The sequence below is a fragment of the Prunus mume genome, linkage group LG7, assembly GCF_029339155.1.
Source record: "Prunus mume cultivar Tortuosa linkage group LG7, ASM2933915v1, whole genome shotgun sequence".
Classification (NCBI taxonomy): Eukaryota; Viridiplantae; Streptophyta; class Magnoliopsida; order Rosales; family Rosaceae; genus Prunus; species Prunus mume.
The window spans coordinates 17,719,322-17,742,480 of NC_142704.1; the positions used below are offsets into that span (position 1 = coordinate 17,719,322).

At 37.8% G+C, this 23,159-nt stretch overlaps 3 protein-coding genes, 1 long non-coding RNA gene and 1 pseudogene across 5 annotated transcripts; 2 read left to right on the top strand and 3 right to left on the bottom strand.

Annotated features, from left to right (window-relative positions):
* Window positions 1-230: 230 nt before the first annotated feature.
* Window positions 231-1,283, top strand: LOC103337074 (3-isopropylmalate dehydratase small subunit 1-like). The gene is given in 2 exon segments (XM_008240226.3): window positions 231-412; window positions 414-1,283. Coding segments are annotated over 2 exon segments (765 nt in total). The 5' UTR covers window positions 231-340; the 3' UTR covers window positions 1,107-1,283.
* Window positions 1,284-5,173: 3,890 nt separating this feature from the next.
* LOC103337075 (DWNN domain, a CCHC-type zinc finger) lies at window positions 5,174-12,939 on the bottom strand. 2 transcript variants are annotated; one of them, XM_008240229.3, is made up of 15 exons: window positions 11,921-12,939; window positions 11,271-11,367; window positions 10,941-11,022; window positions 10,676-10,842; window positions 10,505-10,584; window positions 10,325-10,396; window positions 10,075-10,231; window positions 9,832-9,980; window positions 9,538-9,705; window positions 9,148-9,447; window positions 8,869-8,910; window positions 8,492-8,744; window positions 8,039-8,248; window positions 7,321-7,399; window positions 5,174-6,232 (listed from the first exon to the last, which is right to left on the bottom strand). In XM_008240229.3, the coding sequence occupies exons 1-15, from the start codon at window positions 12,084-12,086 to the stop codon at window positions 5,456-5,458; spliced, it is 2,799 nt and encodes a 932-aa protein (XP_008238451.2). In that variant the 5' UTR covers window positions 12,087-12,939; the 3' UTR covers window positions 5,174-5,455. The 2 variants fall into 2 exon arrangements, with proteins under 2 accessions (XP_008238451.2, XP_008238449.2); XM_008240227.3 differs by having other exon boundaries at window positions 7,321-7,402.
* Window positions 12,940-13,280: 341 nt separating this feature from the next.
* LOC148915634 (cyclin-dependent kinase F-4 pseudogene) lies at window positions 13,281-14,485 on the top strand (annotated as a pseudogene).
* An 880-nt stretch (window positions 14,486-15,365) lies between these two features.
* On the bottom strand, window positions 15,366-16,330 carry LOC103337076 (basic blue protein-like). Its single transcript, XM_008240230.3, has 2 exons — window positions 16,102-16,330; window positions 15,366-15,701 (listed from the first exon to the last, which is right to left on the bottom strand). Exons 1-2 carry the CDS (start codon window positions 16,292-16,294, stop codon window positions 15,499-15,501), a joined length of 396 nt encoding a protein of 131 aa, XP_008238452.1. The 5' UTR covers window positions 16,295-16,330; the 3' UTR covers window positions 15,366-15,498.
* A 5,380-nt stretch (window positions 16,331-21,710) lies between these two features.
* On the bottom strand, window positions 21,711-22,643 carry LOC103337077 (uncharacterized). Its single transcript, XR_016122171.1, has 2 exons — window positions 22,492-22,643; window positions 21,711-22,123 (listed from the first exon to the last, which is right to left on the bottom strand). It is a non-coding gene; the product is annotated as an uncharacterized LOC103337077 (long non-coding RNA).
* Between the last annotated feature and the right edge of the window lie 516 nt (window positions 22,644-23,159).

Genomic DNA, 23,159 nt, shown 5'->3' on the forward strand with positions numbered 1-23,159 from the left:
AGAATTTTTTTTGTTAAAAAAAAATATATACGGTTTGGCTGATAATGGTTTATGGTATGCAGTGGTGGATGACTAAAGTTATCTAGGCTTCGTGGTTGAAATGAAATTGATTGATTATTGATGATGGTGTTATTTTTCAATGTTGGGGAGTTCTTCGATAAAAAATGTAGGAGAGTTCAATTCACACACGCCTGCCTGCCCACATCAAAACGACACCATCTTCACCGTCGTACACCAAGTCTCCACCACTTAAAACCTACCAAGTTAAAAATCAAACGAAAAACCCACCCCAATTCATTTCCTGTTTGTTACACTAAGCTTCAAGCTCCAAGCTCCAGCCATGGCCGCCATCTCACTCTCTCTCTCTCCAAACCCTAGCTTCACAACCACCACCACCACCCACAAGCCCTCCCACCCCTCTCTACCCCACCTTTCTCAAATTCCCAACCGTGTCCCCATCCACCATCAAATCCCTCACCCACGCGCCCCTACTCCAAACCCCAACCCTACGCGCCACCTTCTCCACACGCGCCGCCGCATCCACAATCCCATCCACCACATTCCACGGCCTCTGCTACGTCCTCGACGATAACATCGACACCGATCAGATCATCCCCGCCGAGTACCTGACCCTAGTCCCCTCCAACCCCTCCGAGTACGAGAAGCTCGGATCCTACGCGCTCTGCGGTCTCCCGGACGCCTACTCCACGCGCTTCGTGGACCCGGATGAGACCAAGTCCAAGTACTCGATCATAATCGCGGGCGCAAACTTCGGGTGCGGGTCATCGCGCGAGCACGCGCCAGTGGCCCTAGGGGCGGCGGGCGTTGCTGCGGTAGTGGCGGAGTCCTACGCGCGCATCTTCTTCAGGAACTCGGTGGCGACTGGCGAGGTGTACCCGCTGGAGTCGGAGGTTAGGGTTTGCGAGGAGTGCAAGACTGGAGATGTGGTGAGCATCGAGCTGAGCGAGAGCCGTCTGATCAATCACACGACTGGGAAAGAGTACACGTTGAAGCCCATTGGGGATGCGGGCCCAGTCATTAGAGCTGGTGGGATTTTTGCTTATGCTAGAGAAGCTGGAATGATTCCCACCTTGACTTCTTCTTAGATTTTTCCTTCTGAGTATTTGGGTCTTTGCCATTTGGTAGGTCTTGTGTTGGGTTTTTTACTATGAAAAGGCTGCCCTTGCATTATGATTTGTATTTTTGTATGTTGAAGCTTAAGCTTAATGGTTTACTGGTGTATTATGCTAATTTAGAAATAAAAACATGAGTTGTTTTGTCAAGCAGAGTTCGGAAGGTAGCGGAGATATACCCCGGAATCAGAACGGAATACCTTGATTTTAGTAGGTTTTTTCATTCTCCTGACAAAAAAAAACAAACTACATCATCTCTTTTGGGATAGGAAAAAACAAAACTATTATTTACGCCTTCTTTTTTTTTTTTTGATTAAGTAGGGGGGCAAAGCCCCAAGGAACAGACTACACAACCTGGTCTAATCAGAATGAACAATTCCAAGCAAGATCATCAACAAGATAATCACTTAACCAACTAAGAGCCTGCTCAAACACGCACAGCCCAAGATCCACTTGATAACTCCAATTAGCTAACCGGTCAGCAACAATATTCTTCTCACGAAAAACATGCTGAAGAGCACACCACCCTGGGAACCTGCCTAAAGGGTGCAAAGAAAGCATGGAAGAATTCTGACAGAGATTGACTGCAATAGTTGAGTCCATCTCAATAATGAGACTACTGATGCCTTTCTCAATTGCTAACTTCAAACCAAAGAAGAGACCCCATATCTCAGCCTCAAGAACTTGACATTTTCCCAGATTAATAGCAAAACCACTTACCCAGCCAGTAACGCTTCTCCTTGAACCATCCACATTCAGTTTGAACTGTCCAGGCCCAGGAATCTCCCAGGCAACATGAATTTGAACTTTATTTACCCTGACAGTGAGATTAGAAGTTGACTTAATCCACTCCTGAGCAGCCCCACAAATAACTTGCCTTGGACTAAAGAGGGCTGTATCCTCATTCTGAAAAACATGCTTATTTCTCCAACACCATAGATGCCAACAAGTAAACACAAAAACAGTACTCCAATGAACATCACCATTCCATTTCTCTCTAGAGAGCATATTGACCTTCATCCAAGGCTGAGCATCTAAATGGAAAAAATGATGAGCACAGGCAGGGAGAATAGCATTCCACGTAGATCGAGCGCTCACAATCACGAAGAATGTGAAGGACAGTTTCAGAGGCCAAGAACAAAAGCCACATGAAGGGTCGACGCCAACTGCCTTCGAACACGCTGATCATTTGATAAGATTTTGCCTTAAGAAGCCAGCCACATAAAATATTGAAGCTTAGGAGGAACATTTAAACTCCACAAGGACTTCCAGCAGGAGTCAGAGGTAGAACAACCTCCAAAGAATAAACTATAAGCAGATTTAACGGAAAAGTCCCCATTAGTACTACCCTTCCAAATCTGAGTATCAGGTAAAGAGCCTAAAAACCCCACAGGAACACTAATGACCTGTTGAACAAGATCTTCACAAAGAACACCTCTCAACTTGTCAATGTCCCACCAGCCATTCTTAGAGAAACTTGAAACAAGACAATTGCTATCGGGGATGGTGAGAACTCCAGCCAGCTGCATTAAAGGGGCATCAGTAACCCAATTATCCTCCCAAAATTTTACATTGTCTCCCCGACTTATTCTCCAACACATCCCTTGCATAAGCAAATGGATACCATGTATAATACTCCTCCAAGTAGTGGAACAAACCTGCCTTGCTCCAAGAGAATTATCAAAAATAGAAGCCCCTTTAAGATACTTAGCCTCATAAATTTTTGCCCATAAAGCACTGTCCTTAGAATGCAATCTCCACCCAATCTTAGCAAGTAGAGCCTGATTCATACTAGCAGTCTTTTTAAACCCCAAACCTCCTTTACCTTTAGGCCTACAAGCCAAATCCCATTGACATAGATGGATCTTGTATTTCTTCTCACTGCTACCCCAGAAAAATTACGGTTGAGCCGATCTAAATCATTGCAGACACTAACAGGAAGTTTAGTAGTTTGCATAGCATAAACAGGGATAGAAGCTGTAACCGCTTGAATTAAAGTAGCTCTTCCAGCTAAAGTAAGAAGCTTACTCTTCCAAGCTGCCAGTCGTTTATGCACCTTATCAACTAAAGAACTATAAGTGCGCTTTCCGATTCTAGAATGCAAAAGAGGCATTCCTAGATACTTACCAAGGTCATTAGTAAGAGGAGAGCCACAAATCAAACTTATCTCCTTAGCAACCTCTTTACAAGTGTTAGGAGAGCAGAAGACAGCAGACTTTTCAAAATTGACTACTTGTCCAGAAGCAGAGCAAAACAAATCCAGACAATTCTTCATAATTTTAGCTTGGCTAGCACAAGCCTCCGCAAACAACACCAGATCATCAGCAAAAAAGAGGTGGGAGATCGCAGGGCCAGACTGAGAAGATTTCACAGGCCGCCACTTCTTCTTACTAACAGCATCACAGATAATATGAGAGAGTTTTTCAATACATAGAACAAATTAATCACCCTTCCCTGATTCTATAAATAAATAAAAAATGTTTAAAAATTCTTTTCTAATTTGGTTAATGCTTTCTTTCATGGACACTCTATTTCCCAAATTAATCATACTTTTCACTTTAATTCCAAAAAATAATCCTCATGAATGAGTTAATCATTTCCGACCTATAAGTCTTTATAATGTAAGAGAATATAATTGATACTGTTTTTGAAGGTGGGCACAGTCTGGTTTACCCCTTGAATTGGAATTGAAACCAATAGTTACATACGGTATGGTTTTTATATAAAGTGTCTAGAGGAACCGAATCAAACCTATACGGTTTCAATTCAGTTCATTTAGTTTGCGTTTTAGAATAAGAGAAAAATAGGAAGAGGTGAAGAAGAGAGAAATATAAAGAAGAGAGAAAGAGTTGAATCAATAAAGAGGAAGAGAGAGCGGTGTAAAAAAGAGAAATACGTAAACGCAACAAGAAGAACGACTATGGTTCATCGAACAGGAAAAAAAGTAGGACTAGAGTTGTTATTTAGTTGGGTATAAATTAGGCTTAAGATATTTGGGTATTAATTGGATTAAAGTATCTAGATATTACTTGTGGTTACTAATGTGATTTCAATATTTGTTAGGCTTAATAATTTTGTTTTGTTTTGTTTTGTTTTTGCCATAATCAAGGAGGAGGTTGTTTTTCTCACAATCACACTACCAAGATGTCACAAGTTCAAGCTTGAGACTATCGGTCTATAAGTCAAGATTTTTTTCCAATTGGACTAGACCTCGTTGGCATATGTTCCTCAACGATTATCCAAGATATCAATTTCCTTCTACAAGATTTCGGAGTGGTCAAATTACCCATAAGTTTTGAGAAACAAATATGGTTGGAAAGCTCTGAAGCAATTTAGATATAATCTTCCTAATATTAGTATTTGGTTTGGTTATTTTCCTTAGTGTTCAGAAGTTTTTATTTTTTTATTTTTTTTATTTTTTATAATAGCATTTATACTAAAGAAGAAGAAGGGTTTGAAAAGTATAGCCGTGAGCCTATACTATTAGAGTATAGCCGAGCGGCTATACGCTTTGAATATATTCAAATATTTTAATAATATAGCCACGCGACTATACCTCTTAAATATATTATTATATTTAAAGAGTGTTATATTGCAGTTTTTTTAAAATCTTTTTTGCCTTATAAGATCTTTGTACTTTTTTTTTTTGGTGTGGGTAAAGTTGTAAGATTTGGATTTTTAGCTTATTATGGTCTGTATTAAGATCATTAGGGTGCCTTGTTGTATGATTTGTTTTGTCCTTTTTGTTGTTGCAAATTTGATCGTAATTTTTGTTTGTAAAGGTTTAGAGGGTTAAGATTTGAGGTCATTATTGTTGTTTGAATTCAGATCATTATGCTTGCTTGAAGTTTGGTTTCATTTCATATTTCATTTTGGTTCTTTAAGTTGTATTTTTTTTTGGGTCCGAGCTGAAATTTTTTTTTTTATTTTTTTTTTATTAACAAAGATGGAGAATTCGAACTTGTGACATCTAACAATAGCCAGACGATTGAACTTTCAGATAATTGAGAGAAGAAAATATATGTATAAAGCAAGCAGCCTTGAAATTGAAGAGAGAAGTCTCTTATTCATATTTTGTAATTTAGTATTTCATGACACAAGAGGTTAAACAAAAATATCAAATTTCAAGCAGGAACAAGCAAGCAATTGCTCCCGTGGCCTATGGGCATCTTACATATACAGTGATACAATCACCTCCAAGGCCCAATAAAGGAAGGAGAGAGAGAGAGAGAGAGAGAGCAAAACACAAAAACAGCAAATTGCCAATTAGGCCCACTGTTTGATTTCTTCTTCTGATCTACTCTTATCTGATCTCTCTCTCTCTATCTATGCCTGCGATCCCGATGATCCCTGGTGCTGCCTCTGGAGTGCCTGGACTCTTCCTGCTCCGCCTTCTGCGGCGGCGACGCCTCATACCTCGACGGCTTCCTCTTGAAGTGCCTGTCGTCGTCGCTCGACTCATACTCCATAGAAGCAGCAGCGCTAACCATAGCCTTTCTACTTCCACTTCCGCCACTCCCAGCCTTGGCAGTCGACGACGACGTCATTTTATACTCGTCGTACGCGGATCCATTTGCCAATGACGAAGACGACTCCTTGTGATGATGCGCCGACGACGGCTTGTTATCCTCCGTCGCCGCCGGAGAAGCCGCGGGAGCCCGCTTCTTGCTCACTTCCCCCTCCGGAAAGCTTATGCGAGAAAACACGCTTGCCTTGTGCTTGCGCTCCGCCGCCGCCGCCGCTGCGGCAGCTGCTGCAGCTGATGCCGTAGAGGAGGAGGAGGCAGGTTTGGCCGATGCTGTTGTTGTTTCAGTGGAAGGTGGTGGTTTTGCAGAGGACGAATCAGAACGATGTCGTTTCTGGCGCTGCTGCTGGTCATCCTCCTGGTAATCGTCATAGTCTCGACCTCGATCTCGGTCTTGGGCGCGTTCGCGATCTCTGTCGTGGTGGTCTGATTTTCTCTTGGGAGGACGCGGTGGCTGTGGCTCCAGGTCACGTGGATCACGTGAGGGCCTTCGTTCTGGAGATGACCTCTCGCGTCTGTGACGATGCTGGTGGCTGTTGCTGTAGTCGGGACTTGGTGATCGAGCAATTGACTTCTGCAATGCATAACAAGAAGAAAAACCAAAAAGACCCAATAAGTCAACTTTTCCCGCAGTAATAATTCTCACAAAAATAATTTACTTTTCACTGTTACCCATTATTTTCTCTCTTTTTTCTTTTTTGCCAAGTGCTTTTACGTTTTTTTTTTTTATAATGCATTTACTAAACTAACACCCACTTTTCTTAAACACCCTATCTTCCCTTTATTTATTTTTTTCGTTCGGTTTTCAAATTTTGGAAAACAAAAAACATCGTTAACACTTGATTTTTTTGCCGTTGGCTTTACACCCTGCAATCCCATTAATTACTCCAATCCAACTTTGCAGGCCAGAACTCAGAAAGGAGGTAGAAATGGTTAACCAAAAATAATAAAATAAAATATAAAACCATTGTTAAAAACACTCATCCTGTACAAAGTGCAGAAATTCAATTCTGAACCTGCAGCAAGCACTTGAGGATCATATATAAAAAATAATAATAATAAATTAAAAAATTAGCATCTCAGACCACCAGTGTAAACATGATCCAAGATGACTCCTATTGGTTTTCTTTTTATTTAAAAAATAAATTCAATTCAGAGACGTTAAAAAAAACAGAGAAGCAGGTTATTAAATTTTGAGTCCTGGCAAATATAAGTTGGAATTAATGGGATTCAAAAGGCTGTATACTAGGGTAATCTGAACATGTTGCTAAAACAACAGAACAGAACTCTAATTGACCTCAGTTTCGGCCACATTTAGCCGTTTTCCATGTACTCTCGATCGATTCAAGCCACCGTGAAAAAGGGCGGCCAAACTACAATGTGTTCTCTCCATTTAATATCCCCATGACCAAATGAAGCATTGCGAAGAAAAGAAATAATGTAATGACACAAAAATAAAATAAAGACTGATCGAACAATAATAACTGATAAGGAAAACAAACTAATATATCCTAGACTCTTTGGCATTCTCTGGCCAAATTGGTGTCCTATTGCCAACTTGGTCTCTCCTTGCAAGAGTGTTGATAAAAACCTTAAGAAAACCCTGCTGCTGCAGTATACAAATGATAAGAAGAGAGGGAAATTGGCACAATAAAGACGTACAGATTTGGATTTCATAGAAGCGCCATCGCCGCCACCACTGCTCACTTCCCTTCCATATTCCCGATCTTTGGAGAACTCCCTGCTGAAATATTTAAAAAAAAAAAAAAAAAAAAATGCATTACTCAACCATGTAAAAATAGATACTACAGCTTGGGAGGAAAAGCAACCAATTGCCATAAGATTATAGGCAAGTGGTCCATTTCTCAGAAGAATAGTACTATTAGATCCTATTATGAGATATTGCCCATATACTAAAAACTGTGAGACACAAAAGGGCAAACAGCCATACATAGCCCCACTACTGAAGGATTTCTCCTTTCAAATATCTCTATACTCTCCCCAAAGAGAAAAAAACAGCATCATAATTTTGTTTCACATACAGAATGATAAACAAACACAAAGACACATCAGATTCATGAAGCTTGCATCGCACTTTACTATCTCTTAGTACCAACTCAACTGACCAAAAATGAATTCCACATTTCAATCAAAATAACAGATCTCACATCTATTGTGTCCTTACAATGGAATTGCATCTAAAATGGAATCCAAACCCTTTGGTGGACCACACTAGAAAATGGCATCTAACAGAAACTGAATTTAAAAAATCTTCACATAACATGGCTATCAAATCACATATAAGAGATACTCATGTTTTCCAAGTTATACCATATGCATAAAAATTCCAAGAAAAAACAAATCCAGTTTTCAGTCTTACGTTTGGCCTCGTCTCTCATTTTCACGCTTCCGCCTCAAATCAGCTTTTCGAGCCTCAAATTCCTCTCTGCTCATGACAGGGGGTCCAACATTCATGCCATTCATGCCATTCATGCCATTCATGCCATTCATACCATTCATGCCATTCATGCCATTCATGCCATTCATGCCATTCATGCCATTCATGCCCATGCCAAAGTCAGCCAAATCCCTGAATAAAGTCCAAGATTACAAACACATTAGATTGTGGGGCTGAAAGGAGGGAAAAAGCATTAAATTGTAACTTGCAAGCATCAAGTGACATTATCTTAGGGCACTGGTTGCACCTGCAAACCTACTTTTTCCACAAAAATGACTCCAGGGGGAAAAACCATTGAATTGCACGCATAAGAGAAAGTACAAATATCTACAGAGGAGAGAGAGAGAGAGAGATTCAAATGAGACAAATGTATACCTCTGAGGCGGAACCATGGGCATCATATAACCTTGAGCACCGAATGAGTCCTGTGGACCAAAACCCCCAAATGGCATGTCCAATGGGCCTAGTCCATAACCCATATATGGCATAGGACCACCATATGGTGCCATATATCCTTCCATACCCATGCCAGGTTGCATGCCATTCCAGTATGGATTATATGCACCCGGGCCCATAGGCATCACATAGTTATCAGCTACAAGATCTTGCGAGGTTCTCCATTGCATGTCTGCATTGAATGTAATAACATTATGGCATCTATAAAAGCACAAGGATTGAAGTATCCAATTCAAATTTATATGATATATAGAAAGCTTTAAGTTCACAAAACAAAGTAGGAGGAAGAGCCATACCATTCACAGGCATGCGAACTTTCTTCTTTTTCCTTTTCTTTCCTGTAATGCACATACAATGACAAACAAATAAGTAATCACTACATTTCCAACTTTTTTTTTGGAGTCAAACTAAGCTTTATTTTTAAGAAAAATCTTTTACTCAACATCCATCCAACTCCTGTATGTCAAGAAAGCAAGAAAACACATAGAACTTTGATATGCACCATGAAAAATGTGAAAACAGAACTAGTAGGCCAACAGAACCAGAGAACTATAATTCCCAGACCACTACATTACCTGCCTCCCCAGAAGCCAGCCTTTGTTGCACTTCTTCCTCAACAAGTGGAGCACTCCCTTGCGATGCTGGTTCCTTCACACTCATTGACTCATGTGTAGCTTCAGATACATCAGCCACTTTTGTAGTCCTCACTTTCTCTAAAATCTGCTGTGGGGCAACAACAGGCTTTACCTCATCTGCGGTTTCCTGTATCTTCGGGGTTTCTTTATTCAAAGATATCTGTAGTTCTTCTCCCCTTGATGCAGCAGATTGAGTTGGAGAAGGAATCTTGGGTTGTGGACAGCGTGCAGACTCCATATCTGAATATTACAAATCACAAGTTTAATACGAACATAAAATGACTACACTGGTGGAAATAGAAAGAGAAGGAACATTATTGAAATACAAACCTTGAACTTGGAAAGTGCTCCCAGCATTGTCAGCACTACTGTTACCCCCAGATTCCAAGATTCGATTGATTGTATCCCTGAGTGTCTTATTTGGCAGTAGATCGTCTGCCAGTGTATTTGTAGCCCCACAGACACACACTGACTTGGACATAATGTAGTTCCGGATACCTGATTATAAGGGCACCCAGTGTGAATACAACGAAAATTTATAGTTACCAAAACGATTACAAGGGATTAAGTTGAAATTCTTAAAAGCTACAAAATTTAGGCAATAATATTTACATCATAACTTACACTTATCACAAAAGCTCTTAAAGCAACACTTGCTCGTTAACACAGCATCTTTCATTACTTCCTTGCACAACGGGCAGTGTAGCTCAGGGGGTAGATCACCAACAGACCGTGTAGATGGTAAACCTTCAATCTCTCTCTCGAAAGCAGCCCTGTTTTCATATTAAAGATTATAGTAAGTTTTCATACAAACAACTGGAAGGCAAGCATAACAACTATGAAATATAGAACACCAGATCAGCTTACTCATTTGGCCTCAAAACAGCTACTGCACCACTTGGCAATGCATATGAGCCATCTGGGGTTGCCATCAGCATGGACTTGGGAATGCCAGTGGGTGGCTTCACTCTTTTTATGTCATAAGTTGGATCACCATTTGTAGGGCAGTGCTGAATAAAATGACCTAAACAAATACAATATGTCAAATATAACTTATAAAAGTGCATTCCTGATATAATCATTTATCACAAAGAAAGAAATAAGAATAGGAACATACCAGGAACCTTACACCTGTGACAAATATAACCCTGTGGAGGTGTTTTCCTCTCCAACCCCCCTCCTCCTCGACCTCAATCAAGAAAAGAAAAATCAGTTTTGTCATGTAAAATGAGAGAGAGAGATTGAATGAGCACTGACATATTAAGTAAAACAAATTATGTAATTTTAAAAGACTCACCAAAACCACGTCCACCCATCATTCTTCCACCCATACCCCTGCCAAAACCTCTACCAGGACCAAAGCCATCAGGACCTTGTCTGCAAATACAACACAGAGATCATCCAGCATTAGTGACCATGAATCTATCATTTATCACAGAACAAAATAATAAAACTGAAAGCATCTCACTGTTGCCAGTCCAAGGCTGGAGTGTCGATTAAAGCCTTAATCTTGCTATCTTCATCGGCTTTATTTGTTGGCTGAACATCCGGAGCCTGATAACTTGTCTGCACTGGCAAGACTTCAGGAATTTCATACAAATCACCTCCAAGATCATCCCAATCTGTCTCATCAGGCTGTAACGCCAAAATAAACACACTATCACTAAAAGCTCTGACTGATTGCACAAAGCAAAGCACAACCATGCCAGGATCTAGTAGATACTAAAGCTTACATATTTCATGGCAGATGAATCAGCTGCCTGAAAGCTAGTCCTTTCTGGTTCAGTATATTCCACCTTATCTTCCACCTTTGGCCTGCAATAAAGGAAATAAAACCTAACTCAACCAACCCTCGAAATTGGTCCTAATGGTCATAAGGAACACAAAAATCCTATTGAAGCACATAGCACTGCTTGGGCACACTCCACAGAAGTTACAATAACAGGTGCTACCCCCATATCACAGGTTTGTTAAACACAATAACAATTGATACTGCCAACTCAAAATTCATAATGGACCTTACAAAAACATAACTAAAGAATTTAAAGGATCTGAGATAGTACTCTGAATCAGTAACAATTGGCATGCGAGGCCGTCCAGGTACTCGTCGAATTAAAACTGACGTATTTTTTGGAATCAACATTGCTTCATCAAGATACTCTGAAATTGCAAAACATAGAACATAAAGACTACAAAAACACAGCAAAGATATTGATCCATGAAAGCAAGGATAAAAGCTACCAAAATGCGATTCCCCAAACCATAACCCATGGTTCCTAGTTAGTTAAGTCAGATTAACCATTCCAAAAGATTCCAGATTTCAATCTCACACACCCTGTCCTGTCCCCTCTCAGATTGAGTCAATTTAACATATAGGTGGTCTAACTTTGTTCATTCGATAACAAAAACCACCACATAAGGTCAATCTAACTTAACTTTCAAGGCACATGGTGGCAATTAGTGACCTCAACGTTAATTGAAGTATGGCAATGTAACATCCTCTATATAAACAACATGTAGATAGATAGCTACAAGCATAAAAAAAATTGAACAAATACCCAAAAATCAAATTTTGAAATCTCCAAAATCATATATGATTTTACCACTCAACACACACACACACACACACACACACACTCATATCACCTGCTATGACCCAAATTTGTGTTTAATTACAAATTGTTCAGAAGGGAATAACTAAATCAGAACCAACCTTCATTGGTCTGGGCGTTGGTGACCACAAGGTCGAAATCAGTACCCCTCCCTAAGTGCTTGGATTCAAATATTTTTTCTTTCAAAATACCAACTGAGATGAAAGGACCGTCCATAGCAATTGAATCATAATCTCTTGCACTCTTAAATTTATAATACACCGCCATGGTCAATACTTTTTTTTTCTTCCAAAAAAATAGAAATATGTATAATAATACCACAACAAGAACAAACAAACGCCCCGAGGAGAACGATAATCAAAGGCCAATAAAAATATAAAGGCCTTGTATTAAGCTCCCAAAAACAAAAATCAAACAGTACAAAAAAATTGAAGATCTTTTCGTTTTCTTTTTTCTTCGATTAATCTATTGAGATCGAACAATCAAACCACCGCAGAAGAACAGGGAGAGAGAGCTCTTCAGAAGCTTCTTCGCCGACCATACGCCAATCTTCTCTCTTCGGTTCGATTCAATTCCTTCAAAAACCGATCATTGAACAGATGCTTCGAATCAAATTAGGTTCCGAGAGCCACCACAGATTCAATCCTCCGCCGATCGTCGCAATTCGAATCAAATTTCACAGATCTCAGCGAAATTAGAAAAAGCCCTCTGCGCTTGTCTTCGCACCGATCCTTACAAATAGCCTGAGAGAATCAGAAAATCCTAGGCTGAGGAACCGATTCTGATGAGCGAATGGATGGTACAATTGCTCCAAAATCGCCGATTGGTTGGCCGTACGTATATAGCACCGAGGAAAATTCACGAATTCCAAAAGCTTCTGAAACGCCAAAACCGAGAAAACCAAAATCTTTCAGAGAGAAACCCCTTGAAATTTGTGAAACTGGTGATGGTTTTCAAGCACTAGGACGTCTGTGTAGTAGGCTGATAATCATTACGAACAGCCAGGCTGCTAGGGTTTGGTTCAGAGAAATTTGAGAGAGAGAGAGAGAGAGAGAGAGAGAGAGCTCTGAGCGTTGGGTTTTGTTTTGCTTTTTTCTAATTTCCTTTTGTTTTTGTTTTTGTCCTTGAAAGGGTCGAGGGTCGGTTTAACGACTTCCGTTTCGTTTGTGGATAATCCTTGTGGGGCCAGCCCAACAACGACTCGTCGCACACTCAATATGCATTTTTTTTTTTTTTAACTTTAAAATTTAAACCATAAAATCTTTACCGTTGAAAGGCTTTGACTCTAAATAAAAATGTTGACTGTGGAAAAGCTTTGGGCCTAAGTAAAATAGAACAGCTTCAACTACGAAATCTCCTTTTCCTTATAGGATTGGGAAAGATTTAGGCTATCCTTATAGGATTGGGAAAGATTTAGGCTATAAATAATAGTCAGGCACCTTGCATTTTCTACCTTGAGTGAATGAGCAAGCCAGTAGGAAATCAATTAGGTTTTGCTCCTGGGCAGACGTCAATTTTCATATTTGACGAAAGCTCTTGAGTTCCATTAACAAAGAGAGAGTTTTGTTGGGTCTGTGTTGTTTTCTTGAGATAGTTCGAATGGAGAATTACTACTTCCTTAAGCCGCTCGGTGAAGGAAGTTTCGGGGTTGTATGGAAGGCTTTGCACAAGGTGACTGGTGAGATTGTTGCAATTAAGCAACTGAGGAATGAAGTATCGAGGTTGACTTCATGGGAGGAGTTTCTCCAAATGGCAGAAGTTGAGTCTCTGTCTCAGTTGAAGAACCACCCGAATATTGTCAATTTGAAACAAGCTTTCATGGGATTTGATGGCACTGCTTCCCTTGTCTTTGAATTCATGGAGGGCAACTTATTGCAATTTATGCAACTGCACAAGAAGAGATTCAATGAGGCACACATCAGGAATGTGTGTCATCAAATTCTTCTTGGGCTAGATCACATGCACAAGAATGGGTGGTGCCACCGTGACCTCAAACCGGAAAACTTGTTGGTGAAGCAAGGTGTGGTCAAGATTGGGGATTTGGGTTCTGCTAAGAAGATTCAGCCGGGCATTCCTTTCAAAGATTATGTCACAACTCGCTGGTACAGAGCCCCGGAGGTGTTGCTTGGCTCACGCTTCTACGATTCCAAGGTTGATATGTGGGCTGTGGGTGTAATCTTGGCTGAGATGTTCAACCTCCGCCCTCTACTTCCGGGTAACAATGCGGAGGAGCAGCTGTTTTGGATTTGTAGTGTGCTAGGCAGCCCAACCATGAAGTCATGGCCTGAAGGGCAACTTCTTGCAGGGCGGGTTGAGTATCAGTTTCCACAGTTTCCTGGGTTTGGTCTCTCATTTTGCATCCCATCTGCTAGTGAGTCTGCAATTCAGCTTATTACTTCCCTTCTTTCTTGGGATCCTGCCAAGAGGCCGACTGCTGCAGAGGCACTTAAGCATCCCTTTTTCGTCGGCTCCCACCGTATTCCACGTGCCATTCCTCGTGCCATTCCTGAGAGACATCACCATATTCTTCCTAACATTGGTGGCATTTTAGTCTAGACTAGTAATGTCATAACTCAGCAAATATTATAAGTTCATCTGTATTTGAAAGATTTTTTAGCTCTACTTTACACAATTAAATTGAATTTGTGAAGAGAGTTCATAATCATATATTGTGCAAATGCTGAATATATATATATATACATTGATTCACTTTTATTATGTTGCTATGTTGTATCATTTACTGGTTCATATCTGTATCTATAGAGTTTAGCTTTCATGTAACTTCTGTGTTGATGTATTCTATTGTAGTTCTGGTCTTTGTCTTACTCTAACACCACATGATCGTTCCCAGACAAGTATAACTTCTGAAAATGACCTTTTGGACTGCAAACTTTCGTACCCTTCTCTATCCACAGTCGCCAAACCAAAGAAACATTTAATAACTTTGATGCATCATTTAAAGATGAGGCAAAACAAAACTAACGGAAGTATTACTCAAAGTTGCAACGTACCTTAAATTTTGATTACATGATAAAATAAATTATAACCAAAATTGGAATATAACCTCAGATTTTGATTGAAGGATTAAATTAGATGTCAGGATACATCCCAGTCCAGTTCCATGGGCTTCTTCACTTAGTAAAAGTAAGCAGAGATGACCAAATATAATGACCAAAGCTCTGATCTGTGTCCCAGACATCTTTGAACCATAAGTGCTACAACAATCTTATCAATTACCAATGTTTAGATATTTTAGATGATGTGTTTTTCAAAAGAAGAAAGATGTGGTATCAGACTCTTCCAATTTGTAAAAATTAATCTACTTAATGATTGCACTTTATATTTTGGTCCATAAACTTAAAATTCTAGCTCCGCCCCTAATTAAAGACATGTCTACGGGAGGACTTGGCGAAACAACAAGTTGTCCATCTTGTACAACAACTTTTGTGCCAATCCCCATAATGCAATTTCTTCTATATCAACTTGGTTTTAAGAAAATAAATAAATCATCTGGGATGGAGTGTGAGATGGAGAAGAAGCAAGGGGAAGGAGAAAGAAGAAATGGTTACATTCAGAAAAATAACATACAAAAGATTAATATTACAACATTTCCTTCATAGAAACTCTTTATTGCAAAGACAAACTACTGTAACAAGCAGCATATATATAGCTAGATGAATCACTCTGCATGAACAGCAATTCTCATTCCATAACCACAGTAATCTATAACATTACAAATAAAGTAGTTTTGACCCTTCTTTAGCACCACATGATCGTCCCCAGAGTTGTATAACTTCTTAAGATGGCCTTTTGCATTACAACATTGGTACCCTTTTGCATCCACAGCCGCCACGCTAAATAATGGGTTGCTATATTTGAAAACTGTACATTAAACCAAAAACAAATGTTATGCAAATAGTTCCAAACATATGAATTGTTCTACACCGTGTACTTTTCAGGTTAAACTTTTTTCTTTTGGACAAACTTTTTTCATAACAGTTCTAAACCAAAGAAACATTACAAGAAATCAGTTACCATGAAGATGCATCATTTAAAGATATATAAGGCGAAAACGTGCTAATGTATGAGCAGCTAAGTTGGACTCTCTAAAAACAAAACTAACAGAAGTCTTACTCAAAGTTGGAATGCACCTTAAGATTTGGCTACATGATGAAATAACTTATAACCAAAACTGGAATATCACCTCAAAGTTAGTTGAACATGATGAGTTCAGTTAAAATTTTCTTTGAAGAATAGATTATAATAAGAGAATAAATCTTACCCAAGACATCTCCAGCCTTGAAGTGCTTGTCTTTCCCCCAATTGCATACCTCAGGATACAGGTCCCAGCCTTTGTCATCTCCCACTACATATTCAGTTCCATGGTGGGCTTCTTCACTTTGCAAAAGCAAGCAGAGAAGGCCAAATATGATGACCAAAGCTCTGCTCTGTGCTTTAACTCTTGTCCCAGACATCTTTGAACTAAAAGTGCTATAATTTTATCAATTACCATTTCAAAGGGTTGGATTTATAGAGCACAAAAATAAAAGAATTATATCCGGAAGAAAAAAAAAAGATTATTGGGTGAATAGGTAAAGGCAATGAAATAGTTGCTTTTGGTATACAAAACCCCTGTGGATCTTGATAAACAAGTTCGGTATTGGTCTCAACGTGCGTTGCACTCAAAGGCAGGTTTGAATAATTACCACACATATAATTTTGTTAGGCACCGTAAAGAAGGCAAAGTCAAACAAACATTTTTTTTTGGACAATGAATCCCTGGGAATGTGTTGCAAGCAAACAACTAGACAATTTGTCTCCTAAACTAAATTCATATAATATCTTTCTGTCAAATCTAAACTTGTGGAAGCAAAATATCTCAAATCATAGGTCAAATAATTAAGCCGATCAATTTGAGAATTATTTGACCTAATTGGTAGTTATTTGATTTAATTGGGAATTATTCGATTTTAGCCTTAATTAGGGATTCGATTTAATCAAATCCCTATTTAGATCAATCTCTCCAAATTAGGGAAGAATAGTTCCTTTCCATCTATGGAATTATTCTTCCTAAACCCTAGCCTCATAGGCTCCTATAAATACATGGCTACGCACAAGGGTTGAGGTACGTCTAAATTCTTATCTGAAACTCTGCATAAATTATCTCTCACAAACCTAGCCGCCATATTCTTTCTCTCTCTCACACAAGGCTCCGGCCACCACACACAACTCCAGCCACCCGGTTCTCACCCTAGAGAAATCTTCATCCTATTGTTAGCTATTGTATTCCTACAAATACTTGACCTAAATTAGGCATCGGAGGGCCTTTGGCCAACACCCCCAGTGTGGTCCTCTTATTCTGATTTGTTTTGCAGGAGAAAGAGAACCGAATAAGACAACGAAATCTTAGACGAATATTCTTGTGGGACGAAAATTGCTCCCACAAAACTCATGTAATGTGTATCTGTCAAATTAATCCCTTAACATGTAGGATACAGTTTCCTTTTTTTCCATTCTAAGCTTGCCACATCATTGAAAAGAATGCTTAAAGAATAGGGTACATTTCTATTTGGTAGACCAAAACCAAAACCAGACATTCTAATTGTTAAAACCAGAAATAAAGCCACACGAAAAAAAACAGCAGACTTATCATAAACAGTCAGATATGTAGAAAATGAAAGCAAAATTGAGCATATCCAAATAAAATATCTAGCTTTCAAAACAATCTTGCTTCATTTCATAGTCTTATCTTGTTATCTCTCTCTCTTCTGAAAATTTCAATGACCACACCAAAAAAAAGCCTTACTTATACAAACAAATCCTTCACCTTGACCAGCATTTCAAAAAATTATGCTACTGACTGTCTTCCCAAAAATCTACTGCCACATAATGAAGACTATGCATATGTTTTGTAAACAAAGTTTCTTGTAGCTCATGCCACATAATGAAGATTGACAAAACGACTGAAGTCGTACGTCTCACAGGCCTTGTGAAACAAACCTCGTTTTATGGAAATTATGAGCAGAGGAATTTCATAGTTTGGACAAGATAAGAAAGAAGAAAAATATGAATCAACTCGCAAAAGGTCAGTGAAAACTTAGATTGAGAAAGGCTTAAATATAGACATCTAATGAAACATTCCATCTAACACAAACAGGCTGCAACCATACAAACTGACGCCATTCCTCATACAAATAGAAATGCAATAATAAGAAAAGAAAACTGAAATCCCGTGCATCAAACAATGGCAGAAGGAGAAAAGAAGTACTATCTATATATACCTACTGCTTCCCCTCATGTCTTCATAATGCTGATGCCATTGCTCTTTGTGTCAAGTATGCAGTTGCTACATGTTGAAAGTTTGTAGGTAAAAAATTCACCATGATGGCATGACATGTTCTTCAAAGTATGAACGTTTCGCTAGAGTTTTTAGTAAAAATTCACTTATTTGGGATGGTGGTTGTTACTCGATGTTGAATATAGTTGTTACTCAGTTTTATTAATGTTTCTTTAAAAATAGTACAGCCGGCTATACTGTTTTGGACACGTAGGCAACTAGGCGCTTTGCGGCAAATCTGTTTCGTTTTTCATAAATAGTACAGACGCATTTTTTTTTCTTTTGTTAAAATAGTATAGCCGACCGGCTGTACCTTTTTTTGTTTTAATTTTTTAAATAAATAGTATAGCCAGCTGCTATACACTTTATATGTACGTGGTGCCTAATCGCTAGACGATTCCTCTTTTTTTTTTTGTTTTTTAATAAATAGTATAGCCGGCAGCTATACTATTTTTGACACGTGAGCAATTAGGCGCTACACAGCAAATTTGTTTTTGTTTTTCATAATTAGTATAGCCGGGCGGGAATACTCGATTTTATTCTTTTTTTTTTTTTTCAAAGGATAGCCTTGCCGCTTAACCTGGTTTTTTTTAAAAAAATTTCTTTAATAAATGGTATAGATGTGCGGTTATACTTAATTTTATTAATGTTTGTTTGAAAAATAGTATAGACAGGCGTTACCTGGTTTTTTTTTTAATAAATAGTATAACCGAGCGGCAATAGTTGCAATTTATTTTTTTGGTGAGCTTTCAATCTAGTTGCAATTTTTTTTGTTGTTGTTGATATTATTGATGGGTATTCAATTTAATGGGTTTGATCGATCTATCTCTACTTTGTTTTTGTTATCTGATTCTTTATCTAATGGGTTTGATCGGGCTATGTTCGTATTCTATCTCTTCTTGTTTCTTTTTGAAACCAGATTTTGACCCAAAAAACAGAAGTTAATCATCTTTTTTTATCTAATACATAGTGTTTGGTTTTCAGATTTTGTCATCTATCATCTTTCAATCTAAGACTATGTGTTGCTCCAATAAAGGTATAGTCTCAACCTATCCTTGCTTTTCAATCTGTGTTGTTTTAATAAAGGATTAGATTATATGTTGTGAAATTATTGTTTCTTGCATTCTGCATAATTTCTTGTAGTTTCTGTTATGGTCTCTTCTTCTCTCTGTTTGACTAAGTTTTGAGTTTAAGAATTTGTTTATGAGGTTTGTCAAAATTGATTCATGTCTGTTTAAGTACTTATCTCAATTTTAGTTTGAATCATGTTTCAAAGTCACCTTTATTATCCGCTAAAATTGAGCTAAGATTCATATCTATTTGAATCAATTTTAGTTGTTACGCTTGTTTTTGAGTAATATAGATGATTTTATCTTGATTACAATTTTGAGTAATAACAGTAGTCAATAATGAATGTTTTTTTTCAAGGGATTTGAATGTTACTTGCTTTACAATTGTATGCTTTAGGTTAATCCAAATTTGGCTGAAGAGTCAAATGCAGGCGTCTTTTTCTTCAACTCATAGAAGCTGCCAAGTTCAAAGAATGAAGGGGAATTTTTTATCTTGTTTTACTTGTTCTTATGTTGTATTGACTTTCGAAGGGGAGACACAGACGGTTTTATTCTCTGCGAATTTCAGTTTTTAAATTTCTTCTATGATTATCCAAATAGGGGAAATTGTAATTTCCCTCATTTTCTAAATTCTTTATACAAGATATCTAAACACTGAAATTTGGAATTGACGTAATTTCAAATGTTGTAATTACAAATTTTGTCATTTACAAATTCTATGACCCTCCATTTGGATGAGGGAAAATAACTCGGAATTTAGCTAAAAGTCAGGAATTTAAGAGGAAAATTGACAATTCCCTTGTTTGGCAATGTAAGTGCGGAATTTATTAAATGACATGCAGGAAAAATCATGGAAATAGAGGCATCAAATTCCCGAGTTTAATTTCCACCAAAAGAGGCATCATTTCACAATTTCCATAATGCGGGAATTCATATTTTCTAGTGTGCCAAAACTTACATTAAAACGCCAAACTTTTCTTTTTAAAAAAAAAGGCACCAAAATTCATTTCACAATTATTGTTTGTACAATGATCTTTTTTATGGTTAAGCTAGTACAGTGGTATTATGATAATTTTCGTGTTAAAGAGCCTTCACATGATTGGGATGAAGAAATGTGATCTTATTTGAACCATATGTACAATGGAAAAGAAGTTGATTGTATTGATCAATTCCAAATTAGCAAAAGTGCATTAAAAAAGTTATGTAGAATTTTAGAAGAAAATGGTGGGTTGGTTCGAACAAGAAATATTTCAATTGAAGAATTTGTAGCAATATTTTTTTAAATAATTGCTCACAACTTGAAATACTGAGTCATTGGTTTTGACTATTACCTTTCAATCGAAACAATTAGTCGGCAATTTAATAGAGTTTTATATGCAATGATGAGAATTAGTGAATAATATGTAAAATTCCAGCCAAGTACTATTAGGAGTTCCAAAAGAAGCAAATGGCAATGGATTGAGGTACTTAGTTATCTTAAGTTTCATACTTATACTGTTTTATATTTCATGTTTAGAATTGTCTTAGGGCATTTTGTTAGGACCAATTTTTGGTATATTAGCAATTTCCTATTACAAAAACGTAGAGTAGGTCTTTCAGTGTAACCTACAGTTTTCAAGTGACGTTCTCGCTATCCTGGATCAGTGTGGCTCAGAGATAATGCCAAGGTATGTTTTGCATCCATGCATTCATATTTGCATATTTGCAAGATCATCAAAAGTGGCTGTCAGATTATAAGACTGATATATGATTTCAGCCTTACATAATCCAGCACCAGACATTAGTGAGTTTTTAACGATGGTTTTATATTCTTTAGTTTGGTGCTTATTTAAGCAAAATGGTTCTTTTGTCTTTACGGCTGGGTTTTTAATTAAGTGGCTTTATTTATTTTAAAGAAATAATTTATCTGTTAAAAAGCCAATTTTTGCTAAAAGCCTTTTTTGGTCTCTGACCTAGTTTTAAGCATGTAATACAAGAAAGGAACTTAACCGTTTTGTTTTGGGGTCTGCAACGTTGAAAAGAGAAAGAACGACAAAATATTTGTAGAGAGGTTTTTAGAGTTCATATTGAAAACTCATGTGGCTATTCCTTGTTAGCCTCCATGAGTGATTAAATAATCTTCTTTTCATATATGTGTGAGTTCATGAGCATTATGCATGTTGGTGATCAACAATCGTGCCTTGAGGTGTGAGCAATCGAGACCAGAGTTGTGCCATCTCTTGTTGACGAAGGAAGACAAGATCTCTGGTTGGGTTGAGTAGCAAAGGCGAGTAGGCAAGTCTGCCTTGTGAGCGTTAGTCTTGTGAGTTGAGATTGTAAGACCTTTTTGTATTCTTTCTCATAGTGATTTGTTCTCCAGATAGTGCCCGCAATTGTTTAAGTATTTTAATCCTGCCGTGGTGTTTGAGTATTAAGAAACAGATCAGTTGGGCATTCTAGTGAATTTCACATTTGATGGAACTCACATTCCGATAACAATGTCTGTAGAAGAAAGACCAAGATATCGAAATATTTAATTTTTGTCATTTACAATTCACATGAGCTATCCAAACATTGAAATTTTGAATTCTGTCATTTACAAAATTCAATATATATAAATCTAAACACTGAAATCTTCAATTGTCATACATTGAAATAACGGAAATCTAAATTCCGTCATTTTAGAATTCTATGTAATATGCAATTCCTTCATCCAAACGGAGCATGAAAGTTAGAATTCCTTCATTCAACCGCACCATTAGGGTACATTAATTTTTCCATGAAGATCAAGTATTGATCAAAGCGAACCATCCCATTATCACCACCCATCTGTTGAAGAAATTCTTCCAGTTCGTCCTCAGATGGGGTTTGCCCTAGTGAGGTCAATACATTGCGCAGCTCATCGGTAGTGATAGTGCCTGTAAATAAATAAATAAGAAAATTTTATTCAAAAGCACATGAACCATTTTCTTGAACATCTTTTTTGCCAATGAAATTAAGTTCTATAACTAAGCGACGAAATTTTAAATATTAAGGTTGATTTAGTAACTTAATTCAACATTTCAACACACGTATTCTCTTTTGTATTTCTACGATTGGTATGGAACGGTCACCACGTGTATAACATGTTATGATCTTTCTTGTATCCATGAAATGAGAAAATTTTAGATGGAATATACTATATACAAGTCATGTGTTTAGTCATATATATATGTAATTAGTGATAAAGATGAGAAATTTAAGTTGAGATGGTAAAGCGTAATATACACATAAAGAGGGATCTAACCACTGCCATCCTTGTCAAAAATGTCGAAGGCTTGCTTGAGCTCCTCGACTTGCTCATCGGTCAAATCAGAATCCATATTTCCTTCTGTTTTTTTTTTTAATTTATATATATATAAAGAAATATATATAAACTTCTGTACTGTTTTTCTTTGATGTCTCTTTGAAAGCTCCGAAAGAAATGGAGCGAAATGGAGGTATTTAAAGTTTCATCAAATTCTCTCTCTGCGACTGTGAACGAATGTAGTCGTTTAAATGGATGGCAGTAAATCTCGCTGCAGCTTTTACCACATGTATTTGTTTTAACTTTCAACCTCTGGTGAAAATGCAACACTCAAGTTTGCTATGTAAAAATCCACCATGAATCATGGCATGACATGTTCTTCAAAAGTATGAACGTTTCGCGAGAGTTTTAAGTAAAAATCCACCGTGAATTTGGGATTGTGATAGTTGCTATTATGTTGCATGTAGCATGCTTTGTATAATAACGTTTCGAGAGAGTTTTGTCCAGGCTCATATTTTTTTCCATGGGCGGTTCCAGCTAATGGCAGGCTAGGCTCATGCCCGGCCCAAATTTATGTTAAATAAATATTACCCATACTTTTTTCTCTTCTCTCTTCTCTTTTGTCAGGCCCTAATTTTTGTTAAAAAAAAGTATTACATACACTCTCA

Coding starts and splice junctions, on each gene's coding strand:
- LOC103337075 (XM_008240227.3), bottom strand. CDS start 12,086: ATGGCGGTGTATTATAAATTTAAGAGTGCAAGAGATTATGATTCAATT. Junction 8,249..8,491: donor CCCATGGTTCCGCCTCAGAG/GTATACATTTGT, acceptor GACTTTATTCAG/GGATTTGGCTGACTTTGGCA. Junction 7,403..8,038: donor AATGAGAGACGAGGCCAAAC/GTAAGACTGAAA, acceptor TAAATATTTCAG/CAGGGAGTTCTCCAAAGATC.
- LOC103337076 (XM_008240230.3), bottom strand. CDS start 16,294: ATGTCTGGGACAAGAGTTAAAGCACAGAGCAGAGCTTTGGTCATCATA. Junction 15,702..16,101: donor CAAGGCTGGAGATGTCTTGG/GTAAGATTTATT, acceptor TTTAATGTACAG/TTTTCAAATATAGCAACCCA.